The 22,348-nt window shown below is 47.7% G+C and overlaps 1 protein-coding gene and 1 long non-coding RNA gene across 5 annotated transcripts in view; both read left to right on the top strand.

The window, feature by feature from the left end:
* Positions 1–22,348, top strand: part of LOC307207314 — a 73,589-nt gene that overhangs the window by 13,275 nt on the left and 37,966 nt on the right. The gene's annotated exons all lie outside the window — the stretch shown is intronic.
* Positions 1,113–7,569, top strand: CIRBP (cold inducible RNA binding protein). 4 transcript variants are annotated; one of them, XM_079960942.1, is made up of 8 exons: positions 1,113–1,262; positions 2,880–2,990; positions 3,481–3,587; positions 4,021–4,159; positions 4,254–4,344; positions 4,444–4,508; positions 7,231–7,320; positions 7,442–7,569. In XM_079960942.1, exons 1-7 carry the CDS (start codon positions 1,145–1,147, stop codon positions 7,233–7,235), a joined length of 636 nt encoding a protein of 211 aa, XP_079817068.1. In that variant the 5' UTR covers positions 1,113–1,144; the 3' UTR covers positions 7,236–7,320; positions 7,442–7,569. The 4 variants fall into 4 exon arrangements, with proteins under 4 accessions (XP_079817068.1, XP_079817066.1, XP_079817067.1 ...); XM_079960940.1 differs by having other exon boundaries at positions 4,985–7,320; XM_079960941.1 differs by having other exon boundaries at positions 4,441–4,508.

The following is a 22,348-nucleotide window of genomic DNA, read 5'->3' as shown; positions in this document are numbered from 1 at the left end:
GACACACACATACACATACACACACACACACACACACACACACACACACATATATATATATATATATATATATATATATATATATATGTTATGTAGTGAAGTTTCACCCTGGGCCAGCAGGGGGATACTGTAGATAGTTTTCACTCAGGTCTGTAGATAGTTTTCACTCAGGTCTGTAGATAGTTTTCACTCAGGTCCACATCAGTTATTTTAGGCGGGAAACTCTGGGTTGTTGATGCTACAATGTTGACAGCCGGCTGCCTATAAAAGCAGGCCGGCTGAGCTGTTTGCTAGTCAGTTCTATTGCAGCTTACAAAATAAAGAGCTGCTTTTGAGAAATCGCTGTGTCGTCTGCTATGTCAACCCACAACTTAACAATACACACATACACACACACACATATATACACGAACAAATACATATATGGTCTTCCTTATTCTAATTTTAAACATATATAAACACACCCACACAGTGACCATGGTAAAGGGGTTGCCCCCGAAAACATTTTTATTTCATTTTTATTTGCGAGCTGTGCATGTTATGTGAGGACTTTGGATTGTTTTGCCATGTACTTATGAGGCGTTTTAATTTTTTGGTGGTGGGGGGGGGAGGCCTTTTCCGCGCTATGCATTGTGGGCCCTGAGGCAGCCATGCTGCTTTCCCGCTCCAAGATGGCGGCCGCGCCCCCCCCCCCCCCTCCTCCTCCTCCCACGAATCGCCTTTGTTCGTTGCGGCAAAACCGCGCCGCATTGCTGACAAGGGCGCGAAAGTAGGTCAGGGCGGCCACGCCCCTCGACCCGCCCCCTTCCTTCCTCGCATATACAACTGTCTGGCGGCGGAGCCAGTGGTCTTGCGGCTTGTGGGCGGGGATATATCTGCACCAATCAGCTCACGAGAAGCTCGTCGCCCTTAACGACCTAACCGCCTCACCCAATCACGTCTTTCCTTTCTCCACGCGGTGGCGGAAACGGAAAGAGGCCCGGAGATATGCTTTTTTGGGCTGCTTACACTCCGGCCCCGCCTCTCCTCATGTATATTAATCGGCCTCCGACCAATGGGGGTCGCAGATTACCTCATTCCTTCTGGCCCCTCGAGAGCAGGAGCGGGCGCCATTTTGGACAGAGCCGGGCTCATTTGCATATTCATGAGGAGGGCGGGGGCTCAGAGCCGGTATATAAGCGGAGGCGCAGCCGAGCCGCTGCGTAGTTCGCGCTGGGACTTCGAAGCTCGAAATTCATTTGCGCAGCTAGGAAGCGACTTCGGTAAGGGGGAGGGGGGCGACGCGGGGCGGGCGCACGATAGAGGGGGGAAATAAAGAAACAGGAAAAAAATAACGTTTTGGTCGGTAATATTAATAGGACGGGTGGTGAGTCGCAGAAAAAAGGCGCCTTTATATTTTTTTTTATTTACTGTGGGACCGCTTGGAAGGCGAGCGGCGAACCGCGCGCCGGGAGAAAGGGACAAAAACAAAATGGCTTCCCGACAGGCTTGTGGGGGAAGGAAGACTCAAAATGGCGGCGGAGCCGGGAAGGGATGTGGGGGGTAGTGGCGCGCATGCGCGAGGGGAGAGCGAGAGACGGGGGTGGGGGGTATCCGCGCATGCGCATACGCGGTGGCTTTAATTCCCCGCCTCCACGCAAGAAAGCAAAATGGTTGCATTTTAGATGCGTGATAAAATTGCATTATTATTATTATTATTATTATTATTATTAATTGCTCTGCTGGGAGGGCCCAGAGTGCTGGGTTTCCCCAGGCAGATGGGCGGGGTATAAAAAATAAAATTATTATTTTTGCACAGCCTTTCTGACATCTCAACTGCTCGTTTCAGTTTGTTTTTCAATAGCTAACCTTCCTTGGGCGCAGATTTTAATTCTGAGACATTTTTGACGGCTCGTTTCACGTCTTTTGTGCTCCCTTGGGTTGCTAATTTGGTTTCGTGCCCCCCCCTTTCCCCCTCTGCCATTTAGGAAACAAAAAAAAAACCGCCTCCCTGAAGAGGCTCGCGTGTAGAATATCCCAATTCATTATTTTCGCGAAGTTTATAATCCGCATTTGCGTAGAAATAACACAAGAAGGATAAACATTAAGAGAAGGACCAGTTAAAAGTACCATTAACAGTATGGTTGGTTGAAAGAAGGGGGGTAAAGGCCTTTTATGTACAGTACAGGTTTTATTTAACACATGGGCCTTGGAGCTTTAAAAAAAAGCATAGGAATGGGCTTGTTTACATTTTCTAAGGTTTTTTTCAGCTGTGATGGACTACTAATCCCATTCAATACAAGAATACCTTTTTTTTTTCTTTGCTTCGCTTCCCCCCCAATCTTTTTTCCTTTTATTTGCCTACTTACAAAAGAGGAGCCTTCCTTCTACATTTCCAACAATTCTGTAGAAGGGGGGACGTTTGTGGCAAATGTGGCTTTTCATGCAGGGCTGGTTAGTACAGTGGTACCTCTGGTTACGTACTTAATTTGTTGCGGAGGTCCGTTCTTAACCTGAAGCACCACTTTAGCTGATGGGGCCTCCCGCTGCTGCCACCGCACGATTTCTGTTCTCATCCTGAAGCAAAGTTCTTAACCTGAAGCACTATTTCTGGGTTAGCGGAGTCTGTAACCGGAAGCGTATGTAACCCGAGGTACCACTGTACAGTATTTTTATAAACAAAGGTTTAAAGGTAATGAAATTGTTTTCTGCATTGGATGGGCACTCTTTGAAGAAAACAGATAAAACAGGATTTGTGTCACTGGCTGCTAAGCTCCTTAAGTTTTGAGTGAGTCGTGACCTCACCCGGTTGATGATCCGGCGAACTTGTTCTAGGAGGGGTGTTGTGTTTTGTCGCCTTGGGTGAATGCTGAACACGAGGCTTGTTTTTTTGCTCCCAGGGGAGAAAATGGCATCAGATGAAGGAAAGCTCTTTGTCGGCGGCCTCAGTTTTGACACCAATGAACAGTCGCTGGAGCAAGTCTTCTCTAAATACGGACAGATCACTGATGGTAATTAAAAAAAATATCAAAATAATCTAGTTGAGCATCGATTGGTACGTGGTAAGCTAAGCCAATATAAAAGATAACCTTGAGTTTGCCCCAAACTTAAAATTAAGAATGAAATAAGCACTCGGATTAGCACGAATTCTCATGGGGATAAGTTTGGCTTTGTGCCCTGCACTTAAGTTGACCAAAGGGCTTAAATTTCTCCTTCCAGTGAGAAATTTAAGAGAGAGCCAGTGTGGTGTATTGGCTAAGAGCGGTAGTCTCGTAATCTGGGGAACTGGGTTCGCGTCTCCGCTCCTCCACCTGCAGCTGCTGGGTGTCCTTGGGCCAGTCCCACTTCTCTGAAGTCTCTCAGCCCCACTCACCTCACAGAGTGTTTGTTGTGGGGGAGGAAGGGAAAGGAGAATGTTAGCCGCTTTGAGATTCCTTCAGGTAGTGATAAAGCAGGATATCAAATCCAAACTCTTCTCTTCTTCTTCTTCCTTCCCGCCAGTTGTTGTCGTCAAAGACAGAGAAACCCAGAGGTCCAGAGGGTTTGGCTTTGTCACCTTTGAGAGTGTTGATGATGCTAAAGATGCGATGATGGCCATGAATGGCAAGGTGAGTTCTGTTCTGTGGTGGCTGTTCTGAACAGCGGTCCTTGGTAGGACAGAAGTCCTTCCGTTTTTAGGATGTGATCACGATAGAACAACTGTTAAAAGTTAGCAGTTTGGTGAAACGTAACTTCTCGGTGGTGGGGCCTCCCTGTGGAACGCCCTCCCATCAGAGGTCAAGGAAATGAACAACGACCTGACTTTCCGGAGACATTAGAAGGCAGCCCTGTCTAGGGAAGTTTTTAATGTTTGATGTTTTATCGTGTTTTTACTATTCTGTTGGGAGCTGCCCGGAGTAGGTAGGGAAACCCAGCCAGATAGGTGGCGTATAAATAATAAATTATTATTATTAACTGAGGATCTGTTTGATAGTCACTGCTTTTGTGTGTGTGTTAATTGTAGAGCACTGTGCTAACCCCGAAACCCCTCGTTTTTTCCAGTCTGTCGACGGCCGCCAAATCAGGGTTGATCAAGCAGGCAAATCGTCCGACAACAGGTCCCGCGGCTACAGAGGTGGCTCGGCCGGCGGCCGGGGCTTTTTCCGCGGAGGCAGAGGCCGGGGCCGGGGCTTCTCCAGAGGTGAGCCCGGCTTGCAAGTGGCCTCCGTACTTTCAGACTTTGGTTGCGTTGAATTGGATGCATCTCAAGCCTCTGTTCGGTTCTCCTTCCCCAGGAGCCGGTGGAGACCGGGGTTACGGTGGCAGCCGGTTTGAATCGAGAAGCGGGGGATACGGTGGTTCTAGAGACTACTATGGTGGCAGCAGGTAAGCCCTGGGGAGGTTGGGTCAAAAAATAGCCCCATGCACCTGCCGGTTGTAGCTGTGCCTTGTGAATGAGCATCTTCTCATTTCTCCCCACAGCAGGAGTCAAGGCAGCTATGGCGACAGGCCTTCAGGAGGTTCCTACAGAGACAGCTATGACAGTTATGGTAAGCCCTAGATCATAAGGGAAAGGATACACTGACGTGGGAATGCCTGAAGCCTCTTTTTGATTTTTGCAGGGATGGTAACCTTTGGAAAAGTACCGTTAGGTTCGCTTTGGAGCCTATTTGCCGGCAAGTCTCTCCTTGCCTTCAAAAATCGCCGCTCTTCTGGCAGGCCTTTAAGCACTCGCGCCACAGAAAAGCAGGGGGGAACCCCCTCCCTCATTAATGCATGCGCCACGCTTAGTCGGACCCAAAGCCAAAATTGCGAGTCGTTCGTGACTAGCGGTTTTTTTCCCCCGGAAGCTGAAAATGACAGCAGAGAAAGCCCAGGAGCGAAAAAGAAAGGGGTGGGAGATAAGGAGAGATAGCGTTGGTAGCCTTGAGGTGCTGCTTTGCAAGCGAGTAGGGGAGGAAAAAATTGCTGGGGCCTTTGTCTTTGCTTCAGTGCCTTTACAATTCTGCCTGCTTCTTGTCCTCAGCTACACACAACGAGTAAAAAACCTTCCTGGCTCAAGATCGTCCTTCCAATGGCTGTATTTATAAAGATTTTGGGAGCTTCGCTGAAATCCGTTCTTGTGTAGTCATCTCCTTTGTATTCTCACTTTTGTAGTAAACTCTCAGTTCTGACCTTGTCAAAACAAAAACACAGCCTGACAGCTTCTAATATGCGATGGTCTGTTCAGACTCAAAGAAAGCTCTGGGTTTTTCCTCTCTCAAGTGTTTTAACATTTGTTTTTTTTAAAGCACTTAAGATTTTAGTTCATTTGTGAGCAGAGGTGTGTGTGTGTTTGGTTGTGTGTCCTTTAGTGTGTGTTGTTTTTTTTATTATTATTAAAAAGAAAAAGACTGGAAGGTTTTGGGGCCCCATTTCTGTGGATTTTTTGGTTTTGTTTTGAGCGAGAAAGGACCGTAATTGTTCAGTAGAAGCTGAGCAAGCTGTGAAGTCGGTTTGTTTTAGTGCATCGTTTTGTAACAAACTTTAGTGTAGCAAGGTAGGCGCTGTAGCCTGGGTATGACTTTATAAACGACTTTAAAAGGCAACCCACCTTGGTATACCTAAAGCGAAACTTTGCTTGTATGTTCAACCTGCAATTTAAGAGACTTTTGCTTGTATGCCATAAAACGTATCCCAGAAAGACTCTGCAAATCTTAACTCGCAAGAGGCTCGTGGAAAAAAAAAATGTTTATTTCTGTTGTCCTTTTTTTACTGGAAGAAAAGTATATGCCTAATTCAATTGATGTTGTAATTTTGAAGTGGTTTAAAAAGGATTTCTTGTACAGTTTTCCTTTTGGCTTCACGAAGCCTATTAAAAGTCCATCTGAAAAAAAAAATCATATCTGCTCTTGAAATTTTACATCTTGCTGCACAACACAACTCTGGATTTGAGCGTCAAAAGTGTACAGTCAGAGAGGAAGGGCATCTAGCTGCAGAGAGAGGATTTTCAGGCTGGCTATCGTAACAGTGGTGAAAACAACGCAAATCTTACTGTACTTTTAAGGCCTAGATAGACGCCAGGTCAGGTTGAGGGTGATTGAAGCTCTGAAGCAAGAGTATCTAAAGGAGTGTAGCCGCCACCTTTTCCCATCATGGAGTCCGTTCTCTGCTTGGCTGGAACGGATCCAACCTTTGAAAAATAATAACACCGTTTCCCATAGTAATTTGCATCTGGTGACTCCGAGCAGACAGCTTGCGACAAGAGTTAGTGCATGAGCAAGAATTAGCTGACACCTTTGGTAGCTTGAAAATTCGACAGCCAGACGTTCTTAGCCGACAAGGGAGCCTCGTTCTAACCGGGGTCAGCTGCTGCCAATTCTTGACAGTGTTCCAAGGCCGATAACTGTGACCTAATTTAGCTAGCTTTGTCGTTGCCTTCTTAAGTTCTGAGAATTCTCTGCTAGCGTATGGAAAACGGCAGTGCCTTGACGAAAAAGCGAAGTGTTATGCATCCAACAGAGAGAGAGAGAACCTCTGGGACGAAAGCTGCTCTCTTGGCTAGTTCATATGTGGGGATAGTCCCGTAATTCGAGGTAACTCCTTTCCTCATGTCCGCATCCTTCCTCCTGTTGAGAGCTCATATTTTATATATATATATATTTTTGAAAGCCTGAATGTTTTAACCCGTCCGAAAGCAAAATTTTCTCTGCCAATTTCGGTCAGCTGAAAAAAAACCACCCTTTTAAAAAAAATCCTCTTTTTTAAAAATCTCCTGTAGTACCGAGTCTGGTTTTTGTGGCATAAATTCCATGTGGGTCAGGAGGGGTGTTGCGTTCACAGCCATTTCTTTGCCGGTAGGGTAGATGTCAGATGGGGGGGAAAACGAATTTCCCCCCCCAAGGGACTAATGCTCATCTCGGGAGACTCTTTAAGACTTAAGTCCACGTAACTGTAATGTTCTCTGCCATCGTGTTTGCGTTTTAACTTTTCCCCCGTAGCCCACGCTTATTCCTAAGCAACCGTTTTCCTCCGCGACTAATGCTTTTTGTGGGGGGGGGGGTTCAGCTGCCATTGTCCAGTTCGAGGGGGACGCAGGTTCAGTCTCGGAACGCTTGACCCCCACGCTGGGCTCTTGAGGGTCAGTGCAGGTTCGCAGAAACCCTTTCGTGGGGGAACACTGGTTGCTTGGGGGGGGGGTCGGATTGTGTGAGGGTGGGCAGGGTAGAAAGCGTAGAGGTTTTGCCGTGTGCGGTATAGATATATTTTTGTAACCCGAGTTTGTCTTGGCAGGTTGACGGAGAAAAAAAGCCATTGATCAGGAAGTGGTTTTGAGGCTGAGCATGGAACATAGACCGTAAGCCAACTTCGACTCTTTAGCAGGTAAGGTTCTTGGTGGTTTGCTAGGCGTATGGGTTTTGTTTTCAGATTAATGCTGACATATATATCTTAAGTTTTCTTGTCTGGGGTGCTAACTGCGTATTCCCCCCATCTTTTCTTTCAGTCGCGTGCTGCGTGGAAGAGGACCGGCAATGAGCACACCAGCCTCCGGGCTGGGCAGCAAAAGCTTCGAGAGCTGTTTACATTTTTAAAAATGGATTCAACAAGGCTAATAAAACACAGGGCTACAAATACGGCTGAGTTGTGCATATACGCTGAAGGCAACGGGGAGCCATGGCGGGGGTGTGTGTTGGCAACACTTGCACCCCCAAAAAAGCACATTGTGGAGTCATTACTAACCTAGTTGAATTACAGAGGAGGGGAATGCAGCTCTTAAGAAAACTGCTTAGGGATGGCTCTAGCCCTCCATATCGAGGAAGCCTTTAACCCCCCCACCCTATTACCCTAGATCCTTTATTTTGGGGCTGGGTCCCGAGAGAAGCCTCCCAGGTTGTAAAGAGTTCTGGCAGAGCGACGCTGAGCGTTTAGGAATGAAGGAGCCCTTTCCCAGAAGGCTGTTCTGTGAACTAGGGAACATTCCCGACACAGGAGGAGCCTGAGGGTAAAACTTCCTTCTACGCTTTATGGTGCAAGTTAGCCGAGAGCTTTTGAGGCTCTTGGGTTAAAGGGATATTTCTTGGGAGTGCAGGGAAGGGGCGAGCTTTGCAGCTAACTACTACATTATTGCTTATTTCGTAACCCGTGCACTGCTTCATTGCAGTATACGAGAATAAAATCATAAATAAATAGAAATGTTTAAATCGGCAGTAAATCATAAGCTTCAAATTCCAACCTTCTACGTATCTGGGAAGGCTTCGCTAAACATGTTTTAATCATGCGCTAGAAAGAGTACAGTAATAAGAATAGGTGCCCTGGGTTCTCCCTACAGATAAAGCTCATTGGCCACCAAAAGCTGGGTTTCAGAAACAGCATATACCTAAAACACTCAGCCCCAGTAAACAAAAGCAGTAGCTTTTGAAGGCTGTAACTTGGTGGATTTATGGCTCTCAATCTGCCCGGCTCCCAGAACTCAAAAGCAATTTGCCATCAGCCTGGCTGCCACACATCCCTGTGTGGGGCAGGAGGCAGTTAGTGTCTCCAGTTTGCAAGCTCTGCATAAATCCAAAAGCTTGCTCGCTTCAGCTCCTTCCCATTTTCGATCACGTAATTTCCCAGCCTTAAAATGGAAAGTGGGGTGGGGCTTTTTAAAAAAGTGTAAAGAGCTTTGTTATTAACACTGCAGCCCGAATCTACTTTTAAGATTTGACCAGAGAGGTTCCCAACGTGACTCTTCATTCAATCATTTAAGGCTGTCTCTGCAATCTTTAAAACACACAAACAAGTGGGACGTGGAGAGAGGAAGAAATCAAAACTTGGGCATCAGTTCTTAAGAGTTTACCAGTTGCTCAAACCCTTAATTGTGATTTCTACCATCTGTCCTAGGCAGCCTTCTGGAGCACTGGAGAATTTAGTAAATTTGTACAATGCCCTTCATCTGTAGATCTTGGGGGAGTTCACAACATAAAAATAAAGGATAAACATAATAAATCTACCATCTACCCCACAAACAATTTAATAGAAAGGGTATAGGACTTTAATAGGGACGCAGGTGGCGCTGTGGGTTAAAGCCTCAGCGCCTAGGGCTTGCCGATCGAAAGGTCGGCGGTTCGAATCCCTGCGGCGGGGTGCGCTCCCGCTGCTCGGTCCCAGCGCCTGCCAACCTAGCAGTTCGAAAGCACCTCCGGGTGCAAGTAGATAAATAGGGACCGCTTACCAGCGGGAAGGTAAACGGCGTTTCCGTGTGCGGCTCTGGCTCTGGCCAGAGCAGCGATGTCACGCTGGCCACGTGACCCGGAAGTGTCTCCGGACAGCGCTGGCCCCTGGCCTCTTAGGTGAGATGGGCGCACAACCCCAGAGTCTGTCAAGACTGGCCCTTACGGGCAGGGGTACCTTTACCTTTACTAGGACTTTAATAAGCAAAAGACCTGGTTGAAAAATGTGTTTCACCTGGTGCCTAAAACTATTGCAGCCCACTAAATTTAGAGTAGACCCAAATCTCTACTTGCCAGTTTAACAAGGAAGTTTGGGGTAGCTGAGTCCATAGGGCACGAGTCACTTGATTGCAGGGCTGTGGGTTCGAGCCCCTGGTTGGGCAAAAAGTCGCAGGGGGGCTGTGCTAGATGACCCACAGGGTCCCACTTTACAATTCCATGATGAAAGGATGGGCTAAAATTGCGAGAGAGGCACACAGAAAAGCCATAGCGACAGACTCCTCACTTAAATGTGAGCTGGCGCACGTAGACAAACCATGTTCTTCAAATGGGTCTGCTCAGAATATAACATGACACTACATGAAACCCCAAGTCTTCTGCCTGACTTGTCAGCTTTTTAGATCCTTGGGCGATTGATTGCCTAGCCCAGGGGTAGGCAACCTAAGGCCCGGGGGCTGGATCCGGCCCAATCACCTTCTCAATCCGGCCAGCGGACAGTCCGGGAATCTGTGCTTTTACATGAGTAGAATGTGCCTTTTGATTTAAAATGCATCTCTGGGTTATTTGTGGGGCCTGCCTGTTGTTTTTACATGAGTAGAATGTGTGCTTTTCTTTAAAATGCATCTCTGGGTTATTTGTGGGGCATAGGAATGGGTTCATTTTTAAAATTCAAAATATAGTCCGGCCCACTACACAGTCTGAAGGACGGTGGACCGGCCCAAAGCTGAAAAAGGTTTTTGCTGACCCCTGGCCTAGCCTTAAATCTCCCAAGATCGGCTAAGGTTCTCCATTGCCCATCATCCTTTAAATGTGAGTATAGGCTAGTAACCCTCAACATCCCCCTCTGAATTTTGGCCATCCCATAGTTTTAACAGCACTGTGTGAAGAAGTGCTTTGCCTGCTCTGAATCTTTTGGCAGAGGGGGGCCAGATTTCTAAAAGCCATGTCTCCAGATGCTCTCAATTGTCATCTTCCGGCATCCTTTAAAGGCAGGAATACTTAAATCTGAGGGTCATGGGTTTCCCTGCTCAGAGTTGGGGCTTTTTTCATCTCGCCAGCCTGTTGCTCCTCCCTGGGCGCACATCTTCCAGGAGAGCTGGTCTTTGCGTGCCCTTCTCTCAATTCTTGCGGCCAAGGAAGCAGGATTTTTAAAATGGACCCGTGCCTGTTTTTCCCAGCAGAGGGTGCTTTATGGCAAGAGAAAGAGACAAAGAGTGATTGCCATTCAGAAATAATCTCTGCGGGGAAATAACATACTTGAGGTCAGAGTTGGGGGAACCCCTTGTGTGCAGAACCGCGGCTTGATGCTAGAGCTTCCTGTGTTTTCTAAATCGGTCCTTTTATTTAGAAACAATGAGGACTAGATTCTTCATTCCCAAGGAAGGGAGAATAGATAGTGGTTTTCCATGCAGGATGGGCTGAGAAGGCTTGAAATCTTGCAGCTGCCAGTGTAATAATAATTAATAATAATAAATTTTATTTATATCCCACCCTCCCCACCCGAAGCCGGGCTCAGGGCGGCTAATAACAATAAAATAGTACAACATTCTAAAATCATTCATTATAAAATTAATTCAAATCAAATTGATGGCAGCCATTGGGCTAGAAATTCTGTGAAGATTGCCAAAGGAGGGAGTCGGGCTGTGCCCTGGCCAAAGGCCTGGTGGAACAGCTCTGTCTTGCAGGCCCTGCAATAATAATAATTTTATTATTTATACCCCGCCCATCTGGCTGGGCTTCCCCAGCCACTCTGGGCGGCTTCCAAAAAAATATTAAAATGCTGTAATACATCAAACATTAAAAGCTTCCCTAAACAGGGCTGCCTTCAGATGTCTTCTAAAAGTCTGGTAGTTGTTCTCTTTGACATCTGGTGGGAGGGCGTTCCACAGGGCAGGGGCCACCACCGAGAAGGCCCTCTGCCTGGTTCCCTGTAACTAGGCTTCTCGCAGTGAGGGAACCGCCAGAAGGCCCTCGGAGCTGGACCTCAGTGTAGGCAATATCTAGCCAGATGCTCCAATGGGGGGATGGTACCAGCAAGCTGCCCATCCCTGAGTGTCAGCTGAGTGACATCTGGAAGGCTAAAAATCCCACAGCTTTTAGGGAAATGCCAACCAGACGTTGAGCAGAACTGGCTTCCAGAGGCGACATTCCCAGTCTTCCAAATGACAACAACACCCAGAGTTAAACTGTGGAACTCCCTTACACAGGAGGCAAGGACCGTTTTTTCTGCATCTGACCAGTTGCCCCCCTCCCTAGGTGCACAAACACCCCCCTCCGATTTGCATTTGCCTCTCGCACCTGGAGTATCCATGGCCAGAAATAGTATACCTCCGAAAGGTGGTTGCTAAGCGGCAAAATAAACACCAGGGAGGCTGCTGCTGCTTTCTGGCCCAGTGCTGTTAAGGGATATTCAGCCGACAGCCAGACCAGCCACTGACACCGGCTGCACGGCTATAAGAACTACCTTTTGAGACTTTGAGATTGCTTCTTTCCTCCTCCCTCCCCCATCTTTCTTCCTCATGTGTGCTGTCTCATTTTCAGTTGTGGGCCTGATTTTGATTTTCGTAAGCTCCAACGCCCCCCCTTTTTTTTGCATGGTGGTAGGGGAGGGATCTTAAAAAGCAGAGACATCACCTTGCCAACAAAGGTCCGTATAGTCAAAGCTCTGGTTTTCCCAGTAGTGATGTATGGAAGTGAGAGCTGGACCATCAAGAAGGCTGATCGCCGGAGAATGGATGCTTTTGAATTCTGGTGCTGGAGGAGACTCTGGAGAGTCCCATGGACTGCAAGAAGATCCAACCTCTCCATTCGGAAGGAAATCAGCCCTGAGTGCTCACTGGAAGGACAGATCCTGAAGCTGAGGCTCCAAGACTTTGGCCACCTCATAAGAGAAGAGAAGACTCCCTGGAAAAGACCCTGATGTTGGGAAAGATGGAGGGCACAAGGAGAAGGGGACGACGGAGGACGAGATGGTGGGACGGTGTTCTCGAAGCTGCCAGCATGAGTTTGACCAAACTGCGGGAGGCAGTGGAAGACAGGAGGGCCTGGCGTGCTCTGGTCCAGGGGGTCACGAAGAGGCAGACATGACTAAACAACAAAAGGGGAGGGATGCAAATAATATATTTCACCGGGCAAAATCGGCCGCCTTTGACAGGGTTCCTCTGCAGGGCGGAAGCTGGGCAGAAGGTTTGCCTCTCAGGCCCAACAGAGGCATTCCTATAGCAGGTGGATTAAAAAAGCCAGCCCATGTTTCTGAGCTCTGAGCCTCCGCGTCATAGGAATGCCTTGCGTGTTTTGTCTCGGCCTCCTGGGTTTATCTGTTTCTCCTGGGGCATCGCATCATTCTTTCCATCCAAAACACAGGCTAGTTTCCATGCTCTCCATCCTTTTCCCCTGGTCCTTCTGAAGCAATAAACAAAAAAAACCCCAGCTTTACGCAGAGAGCTGTGCGCTTGCGCAAAATCCATGCGTATTTTGGAAGCTCATGGGCAGCGCCATTCGAGTGTTTTGTTCCTTTTGAAGCTCCACACCTTGTCGATTTAATAAAGCTATTTTCTGACCTGTTTTGGGGCGAGCCTTGGAAAAACAAGCGGTTGGACTGCGATCGGGCTGGGTCTCCCTTGTTTGTTGGCATGGGGGAGGCCTCTTGCAACTGCTCTTGGGACATTGGGGGACCTTTGGCAAGGACCTGGGGACCTGTAAAGGTAAAGGGATCGTGGCTGACTCTGGGCTTGCGGCGCTCATCTCTCTTTACTGGCCGAGGGAGCCGCCGTACAGCTTCCGGGTCATGTGGCCAGCAGGACTAAGCCGCTTCTGGCGAACCAGAGCAGCGCACGGAAACACCGTTTACCTTCTCGCCGGAGTGGTACCTATTGATCTACTTGCACTTTGACGTGCTTTTGACGTGCTTTCCAATTGCTTTTGACGTGCTTTCCAATTGCCATCCAATAGTAGCTTTGTTAGGGACGTGGGTTAAACCACAGAGCCTACGGCTTGCCGATCAGGTCGACGGGTCAAATCCCCGCAATGACCGGGTGAGCGTCCGTTGCTCGGTCCCTGCTCCTGCCAACCTAGCAGTTCGAAAGCACCTCAAAGTGCAAGTAGATAAATAGGTCCTGCTCCGGCAGGAAGGTAAACGGCGTTTCCGTGCGCTGCTCTGGTTTGCCAGAAGCGGCTTAGTCCTGCTGGCCACATGACCCGGAAGCTGTACGCCGGCTCCCTCGGCCAGTAAAGCGAGATGAGCGCCGCAAGCCCAGATTCGGCCACGACTGGACCTAATGGTCAGGGTCCCCTTTACCTTTACCTTTTTAATAGCCTCGTTACAACAATGCCAGATTATAATACAATTACTAATGCCAGTCATTCAGATACCGAATTATATAATTTAGGTGGCTAGAATTGATGGGTTTGATGTTATTTCTGCTTTCCAAAATCTGACATTCCGGTCGAAATAATAATCCCTTCTACAACAACTGCAATGTTAATGACTTCTGTACGTGTTGACATATTCAATTGGTGGGCTTACTTTGAGCTGCCCTATACACTTTTATAGGCAGGGCTGGAATATCAACCTAGTAAGGTATAGGGACCCCTGACCATGAGGTCCAGTCGTGGCCGACTCTGGGGTTGCAGCGCTCATCTCGCTTTACTGGCCGAGGGAGCCGGCGCACAGCTTCCGGGTCATGTGGCCAGCAGGACTAAGCCGCTTCCGGCGAACCAGAGCAGCGCACATAAACGCCGTTTACCTTCCCTTCTACTTGCACTTTGACGTGCTTTCAAACTGCTAGGTTGGCAGGAGCAGGGACCGAGCAACGGGAGCTCACCCCGTCATTGCGGGGATTCGAACTGCCGACCTTCTGATCGGCAAGTCCTAGGCTCTGTGGTTTAACCCACAGGGCCACCCGCGCGTCCCTTTTAAGGGGGAACTAAGCATGTCAGAAACGCCATCTGGATGTCCCAGCAAGCAGGATTCGAACACAAAAGCAGCCCTCTTTTCTCCTTGGCTTCCGGCACCTGGTGTTCTGAAGCCATTTCTGCTTTGTGAACAGTTCTCTCGCCATGAAGAGTTACTCTGTGAACTTGTCCATTCATCCCCCCTAACTGATTTATTTCTTACATTTAAAAACCCGATTTCGACCTCCCCCTTCTGCAGTTGCTTATATTTTATCATTTTCACTGCATTTCCAAGTTAAACCTAATTATTCTTTATCCAGTATACTCAAAATTGTTATTTTTTATCACTGCACGTCTTTATATCAACCCTGCTAATGACTTAATCTGCTTACAATAACGTTTTAAATACTCAGTAAAACGATTTCCACTCTGAATGAAAAACACTGTCTTCTTGGTTTCTTATTCTTCCATTAAGTCTCGCCATTTCTGCATATTCCAACAATTTTTGCTGCCATATTTCTTTGGGATGTTATCTTTTTCCATCCCTGGGCATAAATCATTTGGGGCTCCATGATTGCAAACATAAATGAATTTTTATATTGTTTTGGTTTCTCTACCCCTATTATTCCCAAAAGCAAAACCTCTGGTTTCTTAATAAAAGTTATATTAAACTTTTTTTTCTTCAACTCAATATATATCATTTCCTAGCAAGCTTTTGCCTTCTTACAGCTCCACCACATCTGACAGAAGGTAATTTCCTTCTTACATTCCCAACAAACATTTGATTCAGATTTATGCATTTTCGCTAGTCGGTTAGGTGTCAGGTACCACCTATTTTCAAATAATTTTCTTTTACGCACTGTAAACTTCAAATGTACCTTCCACAGTCGTTCCCAGGCTGCCATTTCAATCTTGCGTCCTGTATCCATTTCCCAGTTAATGATTTCACTTGTTCCTTTTTAAAAGCCATCCGACTTTAGTGGCCAAGCTTGTGGCAGTGAGTTCCGCAGGTTAACGATGCGCAGCGAGGAAGAGGAGGAGAGCTTTTTATTTCATCTGCTCTGAGTTTCCCGACAAACTGTGCTGCCCTCCATAGATAACTCAAGTCTCTGGTGGGACTTGTTTCCCCAACGCCGCCGGTTCTTTGCCTGTTGCAACCTCAGTTGGCACAAATGGAAGATGGGCACAGGCTTGTTTTCTGATGCTGCAGAAAACTTTTTCAGCAGGGGGCTGGTCCACCGTCCCTCAGACCTTGTGGGGGGCCGGACTATATTTCGGAAAAAAATAATGAATGAATTCCTGTGCCCCATAAAAAACCCAGAGATGCATTGTAAATAAAAGGACACAGTCTACTCATGTAAAAAAACCGCTGATTCCCGGGCCGGATTTAGAAGGCGATTGGGCCGGATCCGGCCCCCAGGCCTTAGTTTGCCTACTCATGCGAGGGATGGAGCTGCTCCGAAACCAATGGATTTGATGGCAAGAGATCCCGAAGAATCATTGGGAAGAACTTTCTGACGGTAAGGCCTGTGGAACTGATTCCCTGGGAAAGTGCTGGACTCACTGGCCGTCCTCTGGTCGGTCAGTGTCTCATAGCCTGACCTACCTCACAGGGTGGTTGTGAAAATAAAATGGGGGTGGGCGGGGGGGGGCAGAGAACCACACAATGCCACCTTAGAGGGAAAGGGGAGCGGCAAATCGTATCAACAGTTTATTGCCAAGAGGAATAATACAGGCACATTCAATAATTTGGGCGATATAGGTTGATAATATTAGGGATGCGGGTGGTGCTGTGGGTTAAACCACAGAGCCTAGGGCTTGCCGATCAGAAGGTTGGCGGTTCGAATCCCCGCAATGACGGGGTGAGCTCCCGTTGCTCGGTCCCTGCTCCTGCCAACCTAGCAGTTCGAAAGCACGTCAAAGTGCAAGTAGATAAATAGGTACAGCTCCGGCGGGAAGGTAAATGGTGTTTCCGTGCGCTGCTCTAGTTCGCCATGAGCGGCTTAGTCCTGCTGGCCACATGACCCGAAAGCTGTACGCCGGCTCCCTCGGCCAGTAAAGCGAGATGAGCAACCCCAGAGTCGGCCACGACTGGACCTCATGGTCAGGGGTCCCTATACCTTACTAGGTTGATATTCCAGCCCTGCCTATAAAAGTGTATAGGGCAGCTCAAAGTAAGCCCACCAATTTAATATGTCAACACGTACAGAAGTCATTAACATTGTAGTTGTTGTATAAGGGATTATTATTTCGACCGGAATGTCAGATTTTGGAAAGCAGAAATAACATCAAACCCATCAATTCTGGCCACCTAAATTATATAATTCGGTATCTGAATGACTGGCATTAGTAATTGTATTATAATCTGGCATTGTTATAACGAGGCTATTAAAAAGGTAAAGGTAAAGGGACCCCTGACCATTAGGTCCAATCGTGGCCGACTCTGGGGTTGCGGCGCTCATCTCGCTTTATCGGCCGAGGGAGCCGGCGTACAGCTTCCGGGTCATGTGGCCAGCAGGACCAAGCCGCTTCTGGCGAACCAGAGCAGCGCACGGAAACGCCGTTTACCTTCCCGCCGGAGTGGTACCTATTTATCTACTTGCACTTTGAGGTGCTTTCGAACTGCTAGGTTGGCAGGAGCAGGGACCGAGCAACGGGAGCTCACCCTGTCATTGCAGGGATTCAAACCGCCAACCTTCTGATCGGCAAGTCCTAGGCTCTGTGGTTTAACCCACGTCCCTAACGAAGCTACTATTGGATGGCAATTGGAAATTAATAAAAATTGTTATCGGAGCAAGCCTTGTCAAAATGAATGGGCATAATTGGCCCGTTCATTTCAATAGGTCTTCCCCAAGGAGGGCTGGGTTGGAGCCAGCCCATAATAATATGTACAAACTCCTAATAATAATTTAGAAGAGGTCCTGACATATATTGGAGGTGCTGTGTATATTCAATATATTGGGGGCAGAGGAGCCACACACCACAGATTCAAGGCAGACATTTAGAGCACATGGGAACCCAGTCATGGCTGGGGAGGGCGGGGTATAAATAAAAATATATTATTATTATTATTATTATTATTATTATTAACTGTAGTTTCTCTGGGAACTGTACCTCTGCGACAGGGTTGGGTGGAGGGGAAACTACCATTACCAGGATTCCTCTGTGTGTGTGTGTGTGTGTGTGTGTGGATTGTCATGCGCTTTAAATGCGCCTCAGATGCGCTTTAAATCCGTGCTGCGGAGGCTGCGATCTGCGGCGAGAGGCTAGAACTGATTCAATAAATAGACTTTATTTTTATTTATTTTTTTAAAAAAGGGAGGGATAGTGATGAATAAAAGAATCAAGGCTTCGGTTATTTATTTATTTACCCGCGCGCTTTACATAACCCTAACCCCTCCCCTCTCCTCCCCATTCATTCAAATGAAACCCCCGGATACCCGTCCAATCAGAAGCGTCTCATTATCCATGAATGACACACACACACTCACTCTTTGTGGTCACGTGGGTTGCCGCCCCCCCCCCCCGCGCAGCTTCCTCTCCGCGTTCTTAAGTGGGTGGGTCCCTTTTCATTCATAAATCCTCTCTGTCCCTTTTAAATCAAAATTAAGGTGTGAGCTACGGGAAGGAAGGCGGAAAGCGGGGAACCCCCTTGAAATCTGAGAGGGGGAGAGAGGATCCGGAGCTCCGCTTTTTCTCCTGTTTTTGGAGCTTTTAGTTATTTATTTAGATGCGAGTTCACGAATTTAGGTGAGTCCAAAGTATTATTATTATTATTGCTATTATTAATTCTAGGGAGCCCTAAATCTTTCCTCCTGCAACGTAATTCATTCTTCTTTCCTCTGTGTGTCCATCTGTTACGCTCTCTTCCTGCTCCCATTCTTTTCCCCTCCCCTTTTTCTGTCGGCTTATCATTTTATTCCTGATAATAATAATAATAATAATAATATTTAAAAATAAGATAAGCAAAGGAAACGTCGCTTCCCTTGCCCAACTCCTCCCACCACCCCCCCCCAAAAAAATCCAGACCATTTTTTTCTTGCTGGCTTGGATTTTTCCAATGTTTTCAGGCTCCATTTAAAAATAAAAATTTAAATTTAAATTACGCGTTTTATGCATGCTACATCCAGTTTTGCAATTGAGCAGAGGGGCGGGGGAAAGAGAGAGATGGTGTCTGTGTGTTGGGATGAACGGAGATGGGTCTCCATTAGGTGAATTTCTCCGGGGGGGGTGTGTGGAATTTTTTAAATTATTATTATTAAATGATCCGCTTGTTTGTTTTGGAAGAAGCAGGCTCGTAAAGAAGGATTTGCTCAAGCGGCGCTGTCATTCTGGGGCTTGCAATGGAAGCGGGGGGGGGAGGAAAAGAGAGAAACAATCTACATTTTTATTTGCATGAAAGCGAAAGTCCTTCCTCTCCCTTTTTCTATGGGTCTACTCGGGGACAGCGTGCAGCGCCTTGCAGCAGATCCGAGAAACTGACTAATATTTTCCCGTTGCAAGGACACAGCTGCAACCGACCTCCTTAAGGAGGGGGAAGATAATCATGCAATCGACTTCTTTTAATTTTCATTTGGGAGGAAATGATTCGGCTGGCATGATCTGACTCAGCTTTTACGCGGAGTTGAGACATTTCCCCCCCCCCTCAACCCCCCCACCCCAATTAGTCATGTCCATTCATCTCAATCTGTCTTACCCTTGGATGGATCCAAACGTGGGTGCATGAATTGTTGTTTTTAAAATTTCTGGATATATTTTTACCGGCAGATTAATTTCTCCCCAACCCCCAAACGGAATCGTTGATGCAAATCTAGTCCTTATTATTATTATTAATTTTATTATTATTGATTTTATTATTATTTTATTTATTATGTATTATTTATTATTCTTTATTTTATTATCACCCCGCCCATCTGGCAAAGCCACCGTTGTTTTGGCGTGCTAAATGCCAAGAGGGCAAAATTAAAAATATCCACGCTTACCCTGGGAGCAAGCCCTGCACTGAATGGATCTGGCCTTGACTTCTGAGTAGACCTATGCAGGAGTGGGTGTGTTGTTGTGGTGGTGGTTGTTCGGACAGAAAGGCAGAGAGGGAGATCCTCACCTCTGAAGCCGGCGGAGGCTTTTCTGTTCTGGGTCGGATCCTGCTTCCCAGCAAAAAGGGTTGGGGGAATTCCTCTCTCTCTCCCCCCCCCAACTCTCCAGCTTCTCTATCAGCTACCAAAATAAGTACCAGCAGCAGCTTTTATGTCTGCTGCCTCTGTCCATCCACCCTGGTATTTAAAAACAAATAAAAATAATTTGACAGCGGATCCTGTGCGAAGGGAGGGGCTGTCAAGAAACCCAGGCAAATCATGGCTTGTAAACCCTTTTTGCAAAAGGAGAGAGATGTTTGTTTGTTTTTGCATGCAAAAAAAATGCAAAAGGGTTTGTGTTTATCTATTATTTTGCTGCATTAGTTGCATGATCAGAGGCAGTTTCATCCAGCCCTTCTTTTTCTCCATTTCAATTTCTTTTGAAACTTGCTCCCTCCCTGTAGTCTCTCTCGTCTATCTCTCACTTAATCCGGCCATTGGCTTAAGGTGGCAGTTGTGGAGTTACGACTGGGTAGAAGTTCCATGGCCAGGAGGAATCTACCCCAGTGTGGGGAAGAGCAATAGATCTACAGTGGCACCTCGGGTTACATACGCTTCAGGTTACAGACTCCGCTAACCCAGAAATAGTGCTTCAGGTTAAGCACTTTGCTTCAGGATGAGAACAGAAATCGTGCTCCGGTGGCAGCAGGAGGCCCCATTAGCTAAAATGGTGCTTCAGGTTAAGAATAGTTTCAGGTTAAGTACAGACCTCCGGAACGAATTAAGTACTTAACCTGAGGTACCACTGTATTTGCCTAGTTGCTGTATTAAACCGAGAGCAGCTTGCCCACTGAGATGATTCCTTAAGGCAGAAGTCTGTGTCTGAGCTTCCAGGGCCCTTTGAATGATTGACACAAACAATTCAGAGGATCTGTCTATTCACAGATTTTGGTTTTTTTAAAGGAGTGGAACCTCCATATATAGCTGCAGTCTATCTCTGATTGGGACCCGGGTGGCGCTGTGGGTTAAACCACAGAGCCTAGGGCTTGCCGATCAGAAGGTCGGCGGTTCGAATCCCTGCAATGACGGGGTGAGATCCCATTGCTTGGTCCCTACTCCTGCCAACCCAGCAGTTCAAAAGCACATCAAAGTGCAAGTAGATAAATAGGTACCACTCCAGCAGGAAGGTAAACGGCGTTTCCGTGCGCTGCTCTGGTTCGCCAGAAGCGGCTTAGTCCTGCTGGTCACATGACCCGGAAGCTGTACGCCGGCTCCCTCGGCCAGTAGAGCGAGATGAGCGCCACAACCCCAGAGTTGGCCACGACTGGACCTAATGGTCAGGGATCCCTTTACCTTTACCTATCTCTGATTACCAGAAGCTGGGGGAAAGCCAAGCCCTCTGTCATTCCTTGCTTGCGAGTTTCCCTCTATGTGTGTGTGTGATGGATTTACCTGGATACCTCAGGTGGTCAGAGCGCAGCCCTGATGATGCCAAGGTTGCAGGTTCGAGACAGCTGCATATTCCTGCACTGCAAAACACTGGACCTCCCCTTCCAATTCTATTCTATGTTGTCTGTCTGTCCTGCAGCCTGAGGCAGCGCACTGGGTTTAAGGGCAGAGCAGCCTCCTGCCCTCTCAGCGATTCGAACTACGTCTCCCAACTGATGGGAGTTGTAGTTCCAGTTCCCCCTAGCCATGAGGTTATTTCTTTGCCACTTTTAATTCCAGGAGCTGCAGGGTTTAAAGCCTGCAAGCGGAAAAAAAGCATCTTGCAACTCATATCACCATGGAGATGAAATCCTTCCATGATGATCAGGGAGGGTGTGTGTGTGTGTGTGTGTGGAAATGAGAAAAGCAGTCTGTCTGTCCATCAACTCCCTACCTGCTGTGGATCATAGTCAGAAGGGGGCTCCTGAGGGTCATCCAGTCTAACCCCCCCACAGCGTAGGAATTTTTGGCCCAACATGGGTCTCGAACCCACAAACCTGAGATTAAGAGTATCGTGCTCTACCGACCGAGCTGTCCCATCAGAGACACAACATAGCAAAAGGAGGTAAAGGTAAAGGGACCCCTGACCATTAGGTCCAGTCGTGGCCAACTCTGGGGTTGCGGCGCTCATCTCGCTTTATTGGCCGAGGGAGCCGGCGTCCAGCTTCCGGGTCATGTCGCCAGGAGGACTAAGCCGCTTCTGGAGAACCAGAGCAGCGCACAGAAATGCCATTTACCTTCCCGCTGGAGCGGTACCTATTTATCTACTTGCACTAGTGTGCTTTCGAACTGCTAGGCTGGCAGGAGCAGGGACTGAGCAACGGGAGCTCACCCTGTCATTGCGGGGATTCGAACCGCCGACCTTCTGATCGGCAAGCCCTAGGCTCTGTGGTTTAACCCACAGCGCCACCTGCGTCCACTATAGCAAAAGTAGTCGTACGCAATGAATTAATGCACGGCCAAACCGAACAATTTCCTCCTAAATCACAACGAGACCTGAAATGAAGGCGCTGAAGGTCAACAGCAACAACCCTCCAGCCCAAGGTTCAAAGCTATTCTGTAGCAAGTAGCACTTTCCACATGCTCAGAGGCCAGGTGGCTGGAGACCACGCAGTGGGGCGCTAAGCTTTTGTGAACTTTTGGGGACATTATGGGACTTGGAGCGAAAAGGCATTAACGGGGCAGTGTGGGAAATTGTTTATTTTGTGGGTGGGTCCACACCATACGTTTAAAGCATGTGACATCCCCCTAGGGTTGATGGCAACTGTAGTTGGACGGCGCTGTCCGTTGTACCTCTGTGAAGAGTAAGAACCACAGCTCCCGGGATTCCTTGGGGGGTCCCATGTGTATTAAGCACGTGTCCGGTGTGCTTAAAAACTCGCTCGAGCCACGGCCTGACTTGGTGGAAGCCAACTCTCTTATTTAGCTCGGAACCATGAAGACTAGAACCCTTATTTTTGGGGAAAGGGTTGTTGCTTTGTGGCTGAACGCAGAGATATGATGGCGGTGGAGAGAGAGAGAGAG

This window comes from Podarcis cretensis (assembly GCF_951804945.1).
Source record: "Podarcis cretensis genome assembly, chromosome: 18".
Classification (NCBI taxonomy): domain Eukaryota; kingdom Metazoa; phylum Chordata; class Lepidosauria; order Squamata; family Lacertidae; genus Podarcis; species Podarcis cretensis.
This window is presented reverse-complemented; position numbering and strand designations above follow the sequence as displayed.

Bases quoted from the DNA above. Each gene is read 5' to 3' on its own strand.
- CIRBP (XM_079960939.1), top strand. From the start codon at position 1,145: ATGAGGAGGGCGGGGGCTCAGAGCCGGTATATAAGCGGAGGCGCAGCC. The intron at 1,263-2,879 runs GTAAGGGGGAGG...TTTTGCTCCCAG, and splicing joins GCAGCTAGGAAGCGACTTCG to GGGAGAAAATGGCATCAGAT. The intron at 3,588-4,020 runs GTGAGTTCTGTT...CGTTTTTTCCAG, and splicing joins TGATGGCCATGAATGGCAAG to TCTGTCGACGGCCGCCAAAT.